Raw genomic sequence first — 14,546 nt, forward strand, 5'->3', positions numbered from 1 at the left:
GTCTGTTGTCATGGAAATAAACAATGTCATAAATTCAGTGCGGTAGAAAGTAGAGGGTAATTAGGCTGGGAATCATAACCTCTAAGAAAAGTAGAAGCTGAAATTATTGCTTATAAATGATCCCAGTGTGAATTTGGAAGATAATTCCCACATTCTAGCTAGCCTTATTTGTCTTATACATTTTTGCAATATCCTTAACATGATATTTGATTTACTTAAGTTCAAGTTGCTTTCAAGTAAGGTCATTCCACCCAGTCATTCCTGACTGCAATTTAGGAAATTTAGGAGAAGACACACATATGGAAAGGCAGTGTGTATCAAATCAAGGAAAATGCTGCATATTTAAAAACTTAGAGACTGGTTGTTGGGATATAAATTATCAAAACAAAAAAATTAGAAACAAAAACACCCCAACCACCAAACCAAATCAAAGAAACAAACAGCTTGAAATTACACTTTTATATTTTTCAAGTTGAGAAATTATAAAGGTTTATGGCCATTTAAGTGACAAATATAACTAAAGAAGATTTTCAAATGAGAATTACCTTCGAGTACTAAGGGGAAAAAGTCAATATGTTCTTGAAAATAAGTATTCTTGGTTGCAGTGAAATATGTAACTGATTTCCTTCCAGAGATGAGATGTCCTGTCAGCAGTTAAAGTTATTTCTAATGGAGTTAGAATTTTCCATTTGGACCTGAGGTTTGGTAGGCTTTCCAACTCCTGTTTTATTTATTTATTTCTTCTGAATTCAACCATATATGATAGACTTTTGTCCGCCTAGATTTGTTTTCATTAATTGGTTTCTTTATTTTTTGCACTGAAATTTAATTGTTTGTTACTAGTTGAAAGATACTCAGTTTTACTCTTTGATTCAAGTTAAAAATAACCTTCAAATTCTTGTAAAAGTGTTATAAATCATTTCCATGAAAATACAACAATTACTGCTAAAGTGTATGCTAAGAAAGCACATAGTTCTCTATTGATGTCATACTGTGGCATAAACCCTGGTAAAAGTAGCCAATGTAAAGTGACTTGAATATTTATCTTACATTTCAAATATGGAAAATGAGAGTTTTATTGGAAGACATCTGTACCTCCTATTAAGTTGAGGTTTCCATATTTTTCCATTTGGGTTGTATTTCTTTTTTTTTGAATGAAAGAGCCAAAATTTAGTAGCAGACGTTTTCGATCAGCTAGAATAAGTGGTGTGTTTTATTTTGATGACTAATCGTTTTTAAGTTTTCCAGAAGAATTTTTAGTTTCATTAGGGTTAAGCTGTATTGAAAGTTTGCAGTTCTGTTTTTCTGCACTGAATCAGCAAATAAAAGTTTCTCCAGAAAATGATTGGTGGAACTAACATTTGTAAGTGATAAGAGATTGTCACAGTTATTGTAAATTATACTCATCTATTGAAAATAAGCTTATTTGAATCAGATTGGAGAGGAAAAGATCATGGTAAGGAAATAAACATCTTTGTGAACAATGGGTTATATCATAAAGCTGACTGAAATGTGATGGGCTTTGGGATTTAGACAGATTTTTTCGTGAGGAAAAATTTCAAGACATGTACTTCTTAAAATTTGGACATCATCCTTGTCCTGAAGATTTTTATAATCTGACTGGACACATGGGGGTGGAGTGGATAGGTATGAAACAAGTATAATTTTGAGGTTTTGTTCCTTCAATCTGTTCCACTGACACAACAGTACAGATAGCTCAGAAAGAAGAAATGGACAATTTTAGACAAGTTGAGTTAAGATGTCTACCAGGGTGAATGAATGCTTAAATATCTAGTAGATATTGAAAAATCATTCCTCTCTAATTTCTATTCTAGAACGTGGTTCACCTCGAGATTTAATTACTAAAGATATCACTGACACTTCAATTGGGGCTTATTGGACATCTGCCCCAGGAATGGTTCGTGGTTACAGAGTCTCGTGGAAATCACTTTATGATGATGTTGAAGCTGGAGAGAAAAATCTTCCTGGAGATGCACTTCATACCATGATAGAAAATCTGCAGCCTGAGACCAAATACAAAATTTCAGTTTTTGCAACTTACAGCAGTGGAGAAGGTGAACCTGTTACTGGAGATGCCACAACCGAATGTAGGTAACATCATGGGTATGTTTGGGTGTGTGTGAGTGCTTCCTAATAGCTATCAGCTCTAGTGACATACAGTTGAACTACTTAACTTTTATGCTTTATATGGGAAATGTGGATTGAACAAATAAGATCTTTACGATCTTTATAGGATTGTGGTCTAAATTAGGACTGTGTTAGCATCTAAATATTATATCACATTTAGAAATACTGTATCCCTTTCAACTGCCTATGTTTGTCTCTGTGTTTCTCTACCTCCCCCTCCTGCCCAGTGGAATGATCAACTACTTAGGATAGTCAATTGGTAAGAAGTTAGGGAGCCATGGAGACAAAGAGAATTCAAGCATATTTATAGCTGTGTGACCTTAGTCAAATTACTTGACTTTCTTTGAATCTCAGTTTCCTAAAATATAGATGATCTTATCTTTTAGTGTTGTCACAAGGATTAAATGAAATTATAATCCTTGAAGCACCAAGTATTTCTAGCCACTTAGAGGTGATTGATGAATGATGAGTGGTTGTTGAGATAATAATTATTAGATAGTGAAGACTAATCTTAGGCTTTTCATTATATTCCTGATGTGTTTAGTAAAGTTAAATCAAAAGTCTACTGAGTTTTCTGGTACCTTAGATTTCCCTCTGTATCATTCATATTCTTTCATCTGAATAATTATGAATGATCGAGCTATTATCATTTATCATCACCTGATGTGAAGAATGTGTCAAGGCTTCTTAATTCTTTTTTTCTAAAAATATACTTGAGTGATAATGATGTGTCAGTGTAGGTTTCACAATTGTAGCAAATGAACCACTTCGGTGGGAGGGTGGGAGTTGTTAAGAGGAGAAGAGAGGGTGGGATGGGACTGGGAGGCTATGCATGTATTGGGAGCTGGGAAGGATACGTACGAAATCACTGTATATTCTGCTCAGATTTTCAGTTTCTAAAGACCTTTTAGAAAAGTCTTTAGCATTGCTTTCACCCAAAACTAAATCATGAACTGGACTAGAAAGTCACAGAGGAGAAATTTTCTTTTGCTCATCCAAGTATGGCAGTTAGTTTAGCAGCAGTACCAGTGGATATCTGAGATATATTAATAAAATGGGAAAAGAACTTACAATGTGTGTGTCTAAGAGGGTGTTACAGCCTTTTATAGCTTGTGGCATACCTTTGAATGGCTTGAAAAATCTTGCTTTTTAGTCTTGGGAAACCAACAAGCTTTTTTTTTTTTCCCTTCCCTAATACCCGGTTTCTCTAGGATAAGATATGCTGTATTTTATTTAGTTTCAATTCATTCATTGTAAAGAATTAGGAACATTTCAGACTCTATGTGAGACCTAGGGATGGTTTCCTCTGTTCCTTTCAGGGGATACTTTCTCTGATTTTGGGGAGTTTCCTCACACATATGTGCTAATATCAGGTTAAAGACTCAAGGAGGACCTTCTGCATATTTTTGGAGCTTTTCTCCAAAAATTATATAGTCTTTACTATATAATAATTATAATCTCAACAACCACTCATCATTCATCAGTCATCTCTAAGTGGCTAGCCACAATACCTGGTGCTTCAAGGATTATTATTTCACTTAATGCTCGTGACAACAATGTTGTGTACTGTAAGTTCTAGTTGCCTGAGACTCCCTACACTAGCAACACCATCATATCAATTAAGGGAGACCACCAAGCTCCACCTGAATTCCCCCTTCCTCTACTGAGGCCTTGGAATTTCCTTCAGGCAAGAAACTGTCAATCATGGAGCCTACTCTCATTTGTTTTTCTCAGTGATCTCAGGGATCACTGTCCTGTCTAACTGATGTCCATGCCTGGACATTACTGTTTCTTTTGTTTTGTTTTAGTTTTTTCCCCATAGGACTTTTAGTTGTTTCAGACGGTCTTCCGCATTTGAGCATTAACATTTCTCTGAAAATCAGGAAAGATTCTTTGCTGATTTTTTAAAGATTTATTTATTTATTTGAAAGGCAGAGTTACACAGAGAGAAGGAGAGGCAGAGAGAGAGAAAGGTCTTCCATCCGCTGGTTCACTCCCCACTTGGCTGCAATGGCCAGAGCTGCGCCAATCTGAAGCCAGGAGCCAGGAGCTTTTTTCAGGTCTCCCATGTGGGTGTAGGGGCCCAAGGACTTGGGTCATCTTCTACTGCTTTCCCAGGCCATAGCAGAGAGCTGAATTGGAGGTGGACCAGCCGGGACTTGAACTGGTGCCCATATGTAATGTTGGCACTGCAGGTGATGGCTTTACCTGCTATGCCACAGCACCGGCCCCACCTTGCTCATTTTAAATTTCTTTTTGCTTAAATTCTTCCTAAAGAACATTCTTACAAACTTTTGAATTAAATTACTGTGCTTATAACTCATTATGTGTAAAAAATTATACTGTTGACTATTTATGGATGTTTGGTGACCTGTTTTTAATAGTTATTGAATTTATTTTAATAAATAATATTAATTATATATTAAACAAATACTATTTACATGCACTTTTTCAAATATTCAGTATATACCAATTTATCTTTTGAGCCTTGAGATATTTTTATGTATTGGATATTCTTATTCTTCTTTGTTAGAGTCATACAGTACAAATCAACCACAAATAATGTTAACTATAGAAACCCTGAGTACTCACTCATTTATGGATTACAACTTTTTCTGAAAAGGGCCAAGTAAAATTTCTAACCCCACATTCATGATTGTAGTGTTCTCCCTAGCATGGTTACTGGAGTAATTCTTTATAGATGGAAATATAAGGAAAAAATTCCAAACCTCATCTGTGGAAATGGTTGTTTTCTTCACTAAAGTCTCTAGCATGCAAGTAGGAAATCCCTGCAATATGAACTTCCACTTTTTAGTATGAGCTGGATGAAAAGAAAATCTTACTGAGATGTCGGTAAGATTAGGCTCACACGCCATCATGAGTTTATGGGTGATTACAATGCTGAACGAGAGAACTGTGTACATACTTAGAGAATCACAGAGTTTCTTTTCACATAAATGAGTAGTTGGACAAATGTATTTTCTTTCAACATAATAAAAATTGAAATTTTCCTTTTATCTCACAGTATCCCAAGACTCCAAATCCTTGAAAGTAGATGAAGAAACAGAAAATACATTGAGAGTGTCATGGAAACCAGCACCTGGAAAAGTTGTTAACTACCGTGTTGTGTATCGTCCCCAAGGGGGAGGGAGGCAAATGGTTGCCAAAGTGCCACCCACAGTCACTTCAACAGTGTTAAAGCGACTTCAGCCCCAGACCACATATGACATCACAGTTCTCCCAATTTACAAGACTGGTGAAGGAAAGATTAGGCAGGGATCAGGAACAACAGGTAAATAATTTTTTATGGGAGAAGTTATTTAATGTTTTAAAAGAAGATTTTAATATATATACTTTATTTGCAAGTGTTTAAAATTGATTCCATAATAAATTATAATTATTAAATGGTATACCTAATTAGTGTGTTATTTTTACCAATCTAGTTCCTGTTCAGGTCATCCTATATATTAATGTTCTAATGCTAAACTAGGTGAAACTCTGAAAATTATTTACACATCTACTGGGATAGTACTCTGTTAACAGTACTTTTATAGGATATGGTGTCTTGTGCTACCAGAATTAAAAACTGTTTATAAATACACATTTTTGTAGGGGCTAATAATGGAAAATTCCCAAAGCCTAATCCTATGGATAATATTTTAAAAATCTTTGTATCATTACAGCTTCTCGATTTAAATCACCCAGAAACCTCAAAACATCTGACCCAACCATGTCAAGCTTCCGAGTGACTTGGGAGCCTGCCCCTGGGGAAGTGAAAGGTTACAAAGTCACATTCCACCCAACTGGGGATGACAGAAGACTGGGGGAGTTAGTGGTTGGACCATATGACAACACAGTTGTTTTGGAAGAACTTAGGTACGACTTAACCTCATTTGTGTTATATGACAGAATAACTTATGTAAATTAGTAGGCTTTACAAGAAGAATAATCACTTATATGTCTGTTTGCCAGCAGAGTATTTAAACTCAGCTAAAGCTTGGGCAGAATTTCTGTTTTAATTTTGCTGTTAGGCGATCAGGAGTGGTTTTTTTTTTTTTTTTTTTTTTTCCCCCAACAGTACCCTGAAGTTTCAAAATTAGCATTCATGGTACACAACCATATGGAAATGTGGGGTTTCTGTGCCTGCTGGAAGGGACCAGCTAACTCACGCTGAGATCTCCAGTGTGAGCCCTCCTCCAATGGGACACATGGGAGGGAGAAAGCAGGACTTTGTGCTTGCTGCCAGTTGGCCAGAGAGGGCCAGTCTGGGATGATTAAAGGTCTAGCTTCAGGCTGTGCAGTGGGAAACATGGAAGTTTGAGTTCAAACAGCACCCTTCATTCGTTACAGTGAAGAGAACGGATTACTGTGCATTGCGTTTGGACGGTTTATTTGTTAAGGCACTCAATAATATTGCGGTCTCTAGCTATGCTCATCATTTAGTTTTACCAGAGTAGGGAAGATGAGATTTATTGGGAATACAGTGTTAGGCATTGTGTTGGGTGCCTTGTGTTACCTTGTAAAGCACAACGTTTCAGTCATTTTCCTGAAGCCCACTGCAGAGAAGCAGTGTTCCCTGTTAAAGGCAGGACAGAAGCTGGTGCTGGAAATAGCTGGTGTTTTCCGAATGCTCCCTGGCCATCTCCCCTTGGTACCTTGATGGGAGGTATATTTCTTCTCTTGCAATGTTGTATGTTGTAAGTTCTTCTGAGTGAAATGTTGTGAATGTTCTTAACGAAGCAAAAATACTACCACATGAAGCAATGTCCCATACAGACCATATACTTTAACATTCCAGGGCAGGTACCACCTATAAAGTAAATGTTTTTGGAATGTTTGATGGAGGAGAAAGTTCACCACTCGTTGGACAAGAAATGACCACCCTTTCTGACACAACTGTAATGCCAATTTTATCCTCTGGTAAGATATTGAGTGATATTCCCCTAGGAAATCTTAGCATTGTGAAACTTCAAATGTGATCTAGTAGGCTAGCAGACAGTGAAAAGAGACTGCTAAGCTTTTACACAATTCTCGTGCTCATCAAAAAACTTCTTTACGCATCCCATCATGCATAGTTTTGACACTGTTTTTCAGGGCTTCTCTTGTCAGCATTGTATTCTTTACATATAGTAGTTTGTTATTGAAAGCTGATTTTTTTTCCCTAAGTGTAAGTGTTGTGCATTTTTTTTGTTTGTTTGCTTTTAGTGACTAAGATGCAATTTTCTTTTGTTAAAGTAATTGCAGAAATGGCTTATTTGGGCCAGACAAGCAGAGTGAGTTTACATCAAATGGTGGGCAGCCACGACTTGGGAAGCAGAACAGTAACATAAGCTCATTGAATTTTTGCCCTGACATGATTATAGCCCTGATGTACATGAAGCTGGTCTCTAACATTCTTAGAGGTAGAAATGATAGATAGAATTTACTTCTAAAGAATTTTTATCATTAACTAAGAAACGGTAGAGCCAAGCAGAGTAGGAGTGGATTTGCAAGGGCCTAGGTGCTTGGAATAGCACTTGGGAAACCTCCATCCTGATGAGGTATGAAGTACAATCCAGGCACATTTGAACTTTGTAGTATGATGAGCATTCCTTATATTTTGTAGGTGACTTTTTTATGATGTGAAGATCAAATGCTAGGATCACAACAAATGAAAATTCATGTAATATAAGTCCTTAGAAAAGGAAACATTTTAAAACATGGATGTAGATAAAATAAATGACTGTTAAACCTTGCTGTTTTGCATTAATTTCCTGTTGGTTATTTTATGATGATATTAACTGACTTATATTTTTATTTTGTAGCTTGTACACTGTGGATATTGGGATTATTTTCTTTCCCCAAAGCACCCTAGCTTTGTATCAGTGTTTGTGCTTGTTGTGTCTACAGCTCTCAATTTGTATATTTGTTTGCATACTCTTCTAAATTGTCTTCCTTCTTCCTTAATTCTTTAAATGTGCAATTTTCACCATCTGTACTTATCTTATTTTTATACATAACAGATGTCAATTATTAATAACATAATTATGTATCAGGTTTTTGTTTTATTTTTTATTTAGGTTTTAAAAAAACATGCCTTTACTTCAAGAAGGTCTAATTTTAAATTAAACATGTCTAATCTTTTATATGTAAGAATTACCTGGGAACTCAATTATTTTAAGAGATAATTTTGGCTCACTAAAGCCAATTACAGTTTACACATTTTATCAGTTGATCTCATACTTATCTGCTAACGACTATGAAATATTTCAGAAGAATGTAATATCTAGTCTTTAGATCACATTAGAACTTTATTAAAGTCTTGTAACTAAAGTCTTATAGCTACTTACTGCTATTAATTTCATCTCCTGAGTTTGTGAGCCTGTCACATTTACAGTGGTGATCTGATTCAGGTCTCTAGATTCTGTGATTGTGGCAGGAAATATAGTCAAAGATGAAGGGAAAGATTTGCCACTAAATATTATTTGGGAAATTGATAATTTTTGTGAAAGTAATTTTTAATGGTCAGTATTATCATTTGGACCTGTTTTCAGAGTCTCCTACCCCAAACCATTGAGCTAGGCCACAGTACTGAGATAGGCAATATTGAACACCCAGGTGCAGAGCATGGCTAGGGAGGAACCCTGCCAACAATTGGCTCCTTACTGTCCTGTGTCCTGATTGCGGTGCCAGGGATGGAGTGTCTCACCCGAGCTGAAGCAGACATTGTGTTGCTGGTGGACGGGTCTTGGAGCATCGGCCGGGCAAATTTCAGAACCGTGAGAAGTTTCATTTCTCGCATCGTGGAAGTCTTTGATATTGGCCCCAAAAGAGTACAGATTGGTAGGTTCTAGAAGAAGAAGCATTAAAGACATTTTGACACTTTTGTTATGTGCTTGTATATTTGCTGATAACAATGGTGTTACTTTAGCCCTCGCTCAGTACAGTGGGGACCCCAGAACAGAGTGGCAGTTAAATGCTCACCGAGACAAGAAGAGCTTACTTCAAGCTGTGGCAAACTTACCCTACAAAGGAGGCAATACTCTCACAGGTGCGCGAGGGTGCCCTGGTACTCTTTCTGTGCTTGGGTCAGAGCGTGTGGCTGAATAGTGATGTAACGGATTCTCTCTTTTCTAAAAACCCACTAGGCATGGCTTTGAATTTCATTCGCCAACAGAACTTCAAAACCCAAGCTGGCATGAGGCCTCGTGCTCGCAAGATTGGTGTTCTCATTACTGATGGAAAATCACAGGATGATGTAGAGGCACCTTCAAAGAAACTTAAGGATGAAGGCGTGGAGCTGTTTGCTATTGGTGAGCTCTGAACAGGAGAGCAGTGCCCCTGGGGTCACAATGTAGTAAGGACATTTTTGTAGTTAGAAAAATATTATCTGAAGCACAAGAAAAACTAACATGTCTTCCCTATCACATAATTTATCATAATGATGTTCCAGGAAGTGAATTCATTTTCATCTTGTGATGGGACACAACCACATGTTTTGTTTTGTTTTTAAGGAGAAAAGCAGTGGATTAAGAGGAAAAAATGTATCATTAATAAGATTCAGGAAAATCCTTGTTATGTTTTCCGCAAAACCATTTTTATTTTTGATATTTATCATTTTGCTTTCCAGAAAAAACATTGACAAGACACTTTTTTGGTGGGAAACTGTTGCAAGAAGCATTCAGAAGAAGGAAATTTAGGATATCTTTCAGTTCATGATATTCTTTGCTCATATTTTGTGACTGCAGATGAGTAGTCATTTTGTCATTGAGGACAATAATATGTATTTTATAGATAATAAAATTTTAAACCTTCATAGTTTGCCATCAAGAAAACCCTAAAACATTTGCTTTATTCCATTCATTTTCTTTTCTGAGAAGTGATTTTTAATTTATGTGTATCCATTTTTTAAGGTATTAAAAATGCAGATGAAGTTGAATTAAAGATGATTGCCACTGACCCGGATGATACACATGCATACAATGTGGCAGATTTTGATTCACTGTCCAAGATTGTGGATGACCTCACCATTAATTTGTGCAACAGTGTCAAAGGTCCAGGTAAGTGTTGCCCAGGGTTTCCTTTCCTTAGCATTGTTGACATTTTGGGTTAGATAATTCTTTTTTGGGTTGGGGAGAGCCCTGGTTTGTTCATTGTAAAATGGATAGCTGCCTTACTGGCCTCTGCCTACTGGGTGCTAGTAACATTGCTGTAGTGGTTAAAACATCTTCAGATGTTGCTGAAGATCTGCTGAGAGCAAGGGAAGAAGCTGGTCCTGGTTTAGAATTGCTGCTTTTATGCTCGCTTTGGCAGCACATACAGAATTGCTGCTTTTTTTTTTCTTGTTTCTTGGGATGACATCAAACTAGAAAATGTCTTCTAGTTTATTTGAGGATACATTTAGTGTATATGTGACTGCACAACATGCACCCTCCCCACCTACCCATACACACAGACAAATGAAGGAAGGGAGACAGAAAGAAAGATGCTTTCCTTTTTGGTGTAGAACTATTTTCCTGTAAAACATCTTTGCTGTAATTACCGTGTTGTCATTAGGTGGTTGTGCTACACTTTTAGTTTCTGAAAGTTCATTCTTTTTCTACAAGTAGAAATTCTTTTCTACAAGTAGGAATGGAAGATGGGTGAGAAGTCTTAACCTCTGATTTTCTTTGCCTCAACTGTAGATGTTCAAATTTGATACTTTGCACATGTAATCCCTAAATGCAAACAGAAGTTACAATTTTAGAGATTGAATTTTAGAAATTATAGTCTTTTTTTCTTTACCAGTAAGAAACTGAGATCTAGAGAATTCAATTTACTTAGTAAGGGTCAGATGGTTAAAGATGTTTTTATGGATCTTTGAAAAGAGTAGCTCTGGATAGGAATTAGGATTTAGAAATAAAATTATAAAATTGGATGTGTAGTGACAAAGGAAGGTAAAGAATAATTCATATCTATAATCATAGGACAAAGTTTGGTAAGCAATCAAATTGAAGGTATTTAGAAAACTGATGATGAAAATCATGGTCCTTATTTTATGAGAAAAGTTACTTTCAAATACATGTAAATTTTGGTAAAAGCTATCCTTCATTAACTTATCCCAGTTGGAAAAGTTGGCATGAGTTTAACAGATAATGTTATAGGAATATTTTACATGTTTTGAGTGTTGGGGATATATTTATTTGAATGTTCCTTCTTGAGTTTCTTTCTCTAAACTTTTACAGATTTTCTTTTTTTGGATTTTTAATAAGAGACTGACCTTTTCCCTGGAGAATAGATGAGCCGGGCAGCCAGAATTTGTAGGCTCCTGGCTCTAGATTAACTGAGAGAGTTGTAGTTTTATTCAGTTGGAGAGAACTCTGAGTGGGGATAAAAACATCTTTTATCTGTTTTCCTTTTTTTTTTTTTTAAATCAACTATGTAATAGATGCATTCATTCTAGTTTCCCAGACAGTAAAATTAGTTGATGATTTTAAGCTTGACTGTGACCCAAGTATAATAAGGGTTAGGTTCTAAGAATGGACATGCTTCCCCCAGTTTTGGCTTACAAAGAAAGTAAAAAGAGTTTATATCAGAATAATTTGTTATGCTCAGGGAATCACTGGATAAATTCTTTTCTCTTTAAATTATTATTTGGTCCATCTTACTGTTAGTCCCGCTGAGTTTAATGTTTCCATTTCCATTGATATTAACTCTAGATATTGTTATATTAGTTATTTCATCTGTGTGTATGCACAGACAACAGAATCATAGCAGTACAATGTTCCTAAAATTTTAAAACATTTTTATTTGTTTAGTTTAATGTTATTTGGAAGGGAGAGGGAGGGAGACAAAGTAGAGAGAGGGAGGGTGAAAGAGAGATCTCTCTTCCATTAGCTGGTTTTCTACCCACATGCCTGCAACAGTCAGAGCTGGGCCAGGCTTAAGCCAAGAACCTGAGCTCAGTCTGGGTCTCCCCTGTGATTGGCAGTGTTTCAGGTGTTTGAACCATCACTTGTTGCCTCACAGGGTGTAAATTAGCAGGAAACTGGGTCAGAAGCACTTTGATATTGAATATGGACATCCCAAATGGTTTATTATTGCTGTGCCAAACATCTGCCCCAAATGTTCCTGAATTATGAAATACTTGTTTATTTTCACTCTCTTTTGAATGTGAGTATGATTAGGTTTTCTTATTACTGTTCTAGGTCCTATGATGGAACTAAACAAGAGTAAGAAACCAATTCTGTACTCATAGAGTGTAACCTATAGTTAAAGAGATAAGACATTAATATATACAATCAAAATGATAGTAAGGACAATGAACTTATATGGTGCCAATAATGACAGAGACAATGGAGAAGCTGAATTGTCAGGACACAAATAATTATTAATTGATATATACTCAAAGATGGAGCGAGAAGACAGCTTTTGAGTCTTGGTGATTGGCAATCTGGTGATGTAATAAAGAAGAAGATCAAGTCAGGAAAGACAGTGACATAGGCTTGAGTCTTCGGAGGCCAAAGAACCCTTGTACAACTCACTCACAGAGGTCTATTGAGCCTGAGAGGGCTGTTGGACAACAGGCTCACCACTAATTTATTGTGGCTACTCAATATATTTAAGGAAGATGTAAAATTTTGTAATAAGGATAGAAATAATGTTTTGATATAATTTCAAATTTCATCACCTTGCCATAATAATGAAAACGTGTATATGCTTTATTTCCATGTGTAGGTGACTTGGAAGCACCTTCCAATTTGGTTATATCCGAGCGAACCCATCGTTCTTTTAGAGTGAGCTGGACACCCCCTTCTGACAGTGTGGATAGATACAAGGTGGAATACTATCCAGTTTCTGGAGGGAAACGCCAGGAAGTGAGTAGATGACATTTACATTCACTGCTTTCTGTTGCTGAGATTGGGCCCTCTTCATTAGGGTCCCGAGAAAAATGTTGGATGAAGGGCAGGAGGGAGGCAGAGTGGAACACAACTCAGTCAAGAATGGTGCTTTCTACTTTGATCGCAGGCACTTCCATTTGGACTTAACTAAAGGGAAAGGATTTTGCTTAAATACTTAAGAGTTTCTATGAATTGCAGAAGTCAATATTATTTTTAATTAAAATTTAATTAAAGGATGCTTGGTTTATTCATGACTTTGTAGTAGAATCAGAGTTAGAAAAAAACATTAAATATGACCTATTTTTACCCACTCATTTTACAAAAAAGGAAACATTAGCTGGAAGAACAAATTATATGAATTGTCCAAGTTCTCATTGTAATCTGGTAGTTTCCAAAAACAGAAGACAATGGTCTCATTGAAGTATTCTAAGTTCTTTGCAGCTAACTACTTTGTAAGTATAGTAGAAAAGAAGGAATTGACTATAATGCCAGTTATTATTTTACATCCTCCTCTCCCCCCAGTTTTATGTGAGCCGCCTGGAAACTAGCACAGTGCTGAAAGATCTGAAGCCTGAAACTGAGTATGTTGTAAATGTGTATTCTGTGGTGGAAGATGAATATAGTGAGCCTCTAAAGGGCACAGAAAAAACCTGTAAGTCAAATTAAAAGCAAATTTCTCCTTGTTCTGTTTTTTGAGATAAAGAGGTGATGGCCCATGTGGGATTTTTTTCCAGCCAATTTTCTTACTCAATATCCATTCAACAAATGTTTACCTAATGCCTTCTTTGTTCAGATGGTCCATAAATATCTGGTAGTTGTCTGCTCTTCCTGGCTGCTCCTGCCATCACAGGACCCCACTGGTCAAATGGGTAGTCACGGCCATAACTGATTTAGAGAGAAAAATATCTTTAATAGTATTATTCAGTTCTTAGTGTATTGAGGCTTTCTGCTTTTAAGAAATCTCTTAAAATGCAAATATACTTTTCAGGGGGCTAGTCCATCAAGCCCCTTTATGTTTGTGATACAGTGACATTTTATCAGGGTGCGAAGCTCTTCAGAAGTAAGAGATGAGGAAAGGTGCCATGTGGGGAGTGGGTGTTCTCACTGCCAGCAGAAGATCCTGCATCAGCAGTAGTGAAATAGGCCATCTCTGCACAGCTCCTCCTCCTAAGCTTAGGCCCACCCTCCACACGGCACCTTTCTTCATCTAGAGAAGCTCTAAGACTTTGACTATGAGTGAGCGTTTGGGGGAGGTGTTCCTCAGTCCTATTCCTGGTAGTGATTTCAAGGCCATATGAAAGTGTTCCTTTCTCCTCTTGCTTAAGCACCAGGGGTAATAAAGGAAATCATTAAACCATTTTTAAGAGGAAGGAATGAGTCTTTTTCTAGGACCAGAACGGACTCCACTTTTTCTAAGGTCCTTAGATTCTTATCTCTCCGCCTATACTCCTTTATATTAGACCACAGAAAGTAGGATATAATGTACTTTACAATGGGAAGAAGTAATGTGATAATTCCTGAAAACTTTAAACTCAGTAT

The 14,546-nt window shown here is 36.6% G+C and overlaps 1 protein-coding gene across 5 annotated transcripts in view; it reads left to right on the forward strand.

The window, feature by feature from the left end:
• The window catches only part of COL12A1 (collagen type XII alpha 1 chain), a 128,428-nt gene that overhangs the window by 41,728 nt on the left and 72,154 nt on the right, over positions 1 to 14,546 (forward strand). For 4 of the 5 annotated variants that reach the window (XM_051855515.2, XM_051855516.2, XM_051855518.2 and 1 more), the window contains 10 exons: positions 1,836 to 2,108; positions 5,174 to 5,440; positions 5,832 to 6,024; positions 6,947 to 7,068; positions 8,821 to 8,970; positions 9,059 to 9,178; positions 9,276 to 9,440; positions 10,041 to 10,187; positions 12,844 to 12,983; positions 13,530 to 13,659. In XM_051855515.2, coding sequence (XP_051711475.1) covers positions 1,836 to 2,108; positions 5,174 to 5,440; positions 5,832 to 6,024; positions 6,947 to 7,068; positions 8,821 to 8,970; positions 9,059 to 9,178; positions 9,276 to 9,440; positions 10,041 to 10,187; positions 12,844 to 12,983; positions 13,530 to 13,659 — 1,707 coding nt within the window. The remainder of the gene's footprint in view (positions 1 to 1,835; positions 2,109 to 5,173; positions 5,441 to 5,831; positions 6,025 to 6,946; positions 7,069 to 8,820; positions 8,971 to 9,058; positions 9,179 to 9,275; positions 9,441 to 10,040; positions 10,188 to 12,843; positions 12,984 to 13,529; positions 13,660 to 14,546) is intronic. The other variant, XM_051855519.2, reaches the window with a different exon arrangement.

The sequence above is a fragment of the Oryctolagus cuniculus genome, chromosome 5, assembly GCF_964237555.1.
Source record: "Oryctolagus cuniculus chromosome 5, mOryCun1.1, whole genome shotgun sequence".
Classification (NCBI taxonomy): domain Eukaryota; kingdom Metazoa; phylum Chordata; class Mammalia; order Lagomorpha; family Leporidae; genus Oryctolagus; species Oryctolagus cuniculus.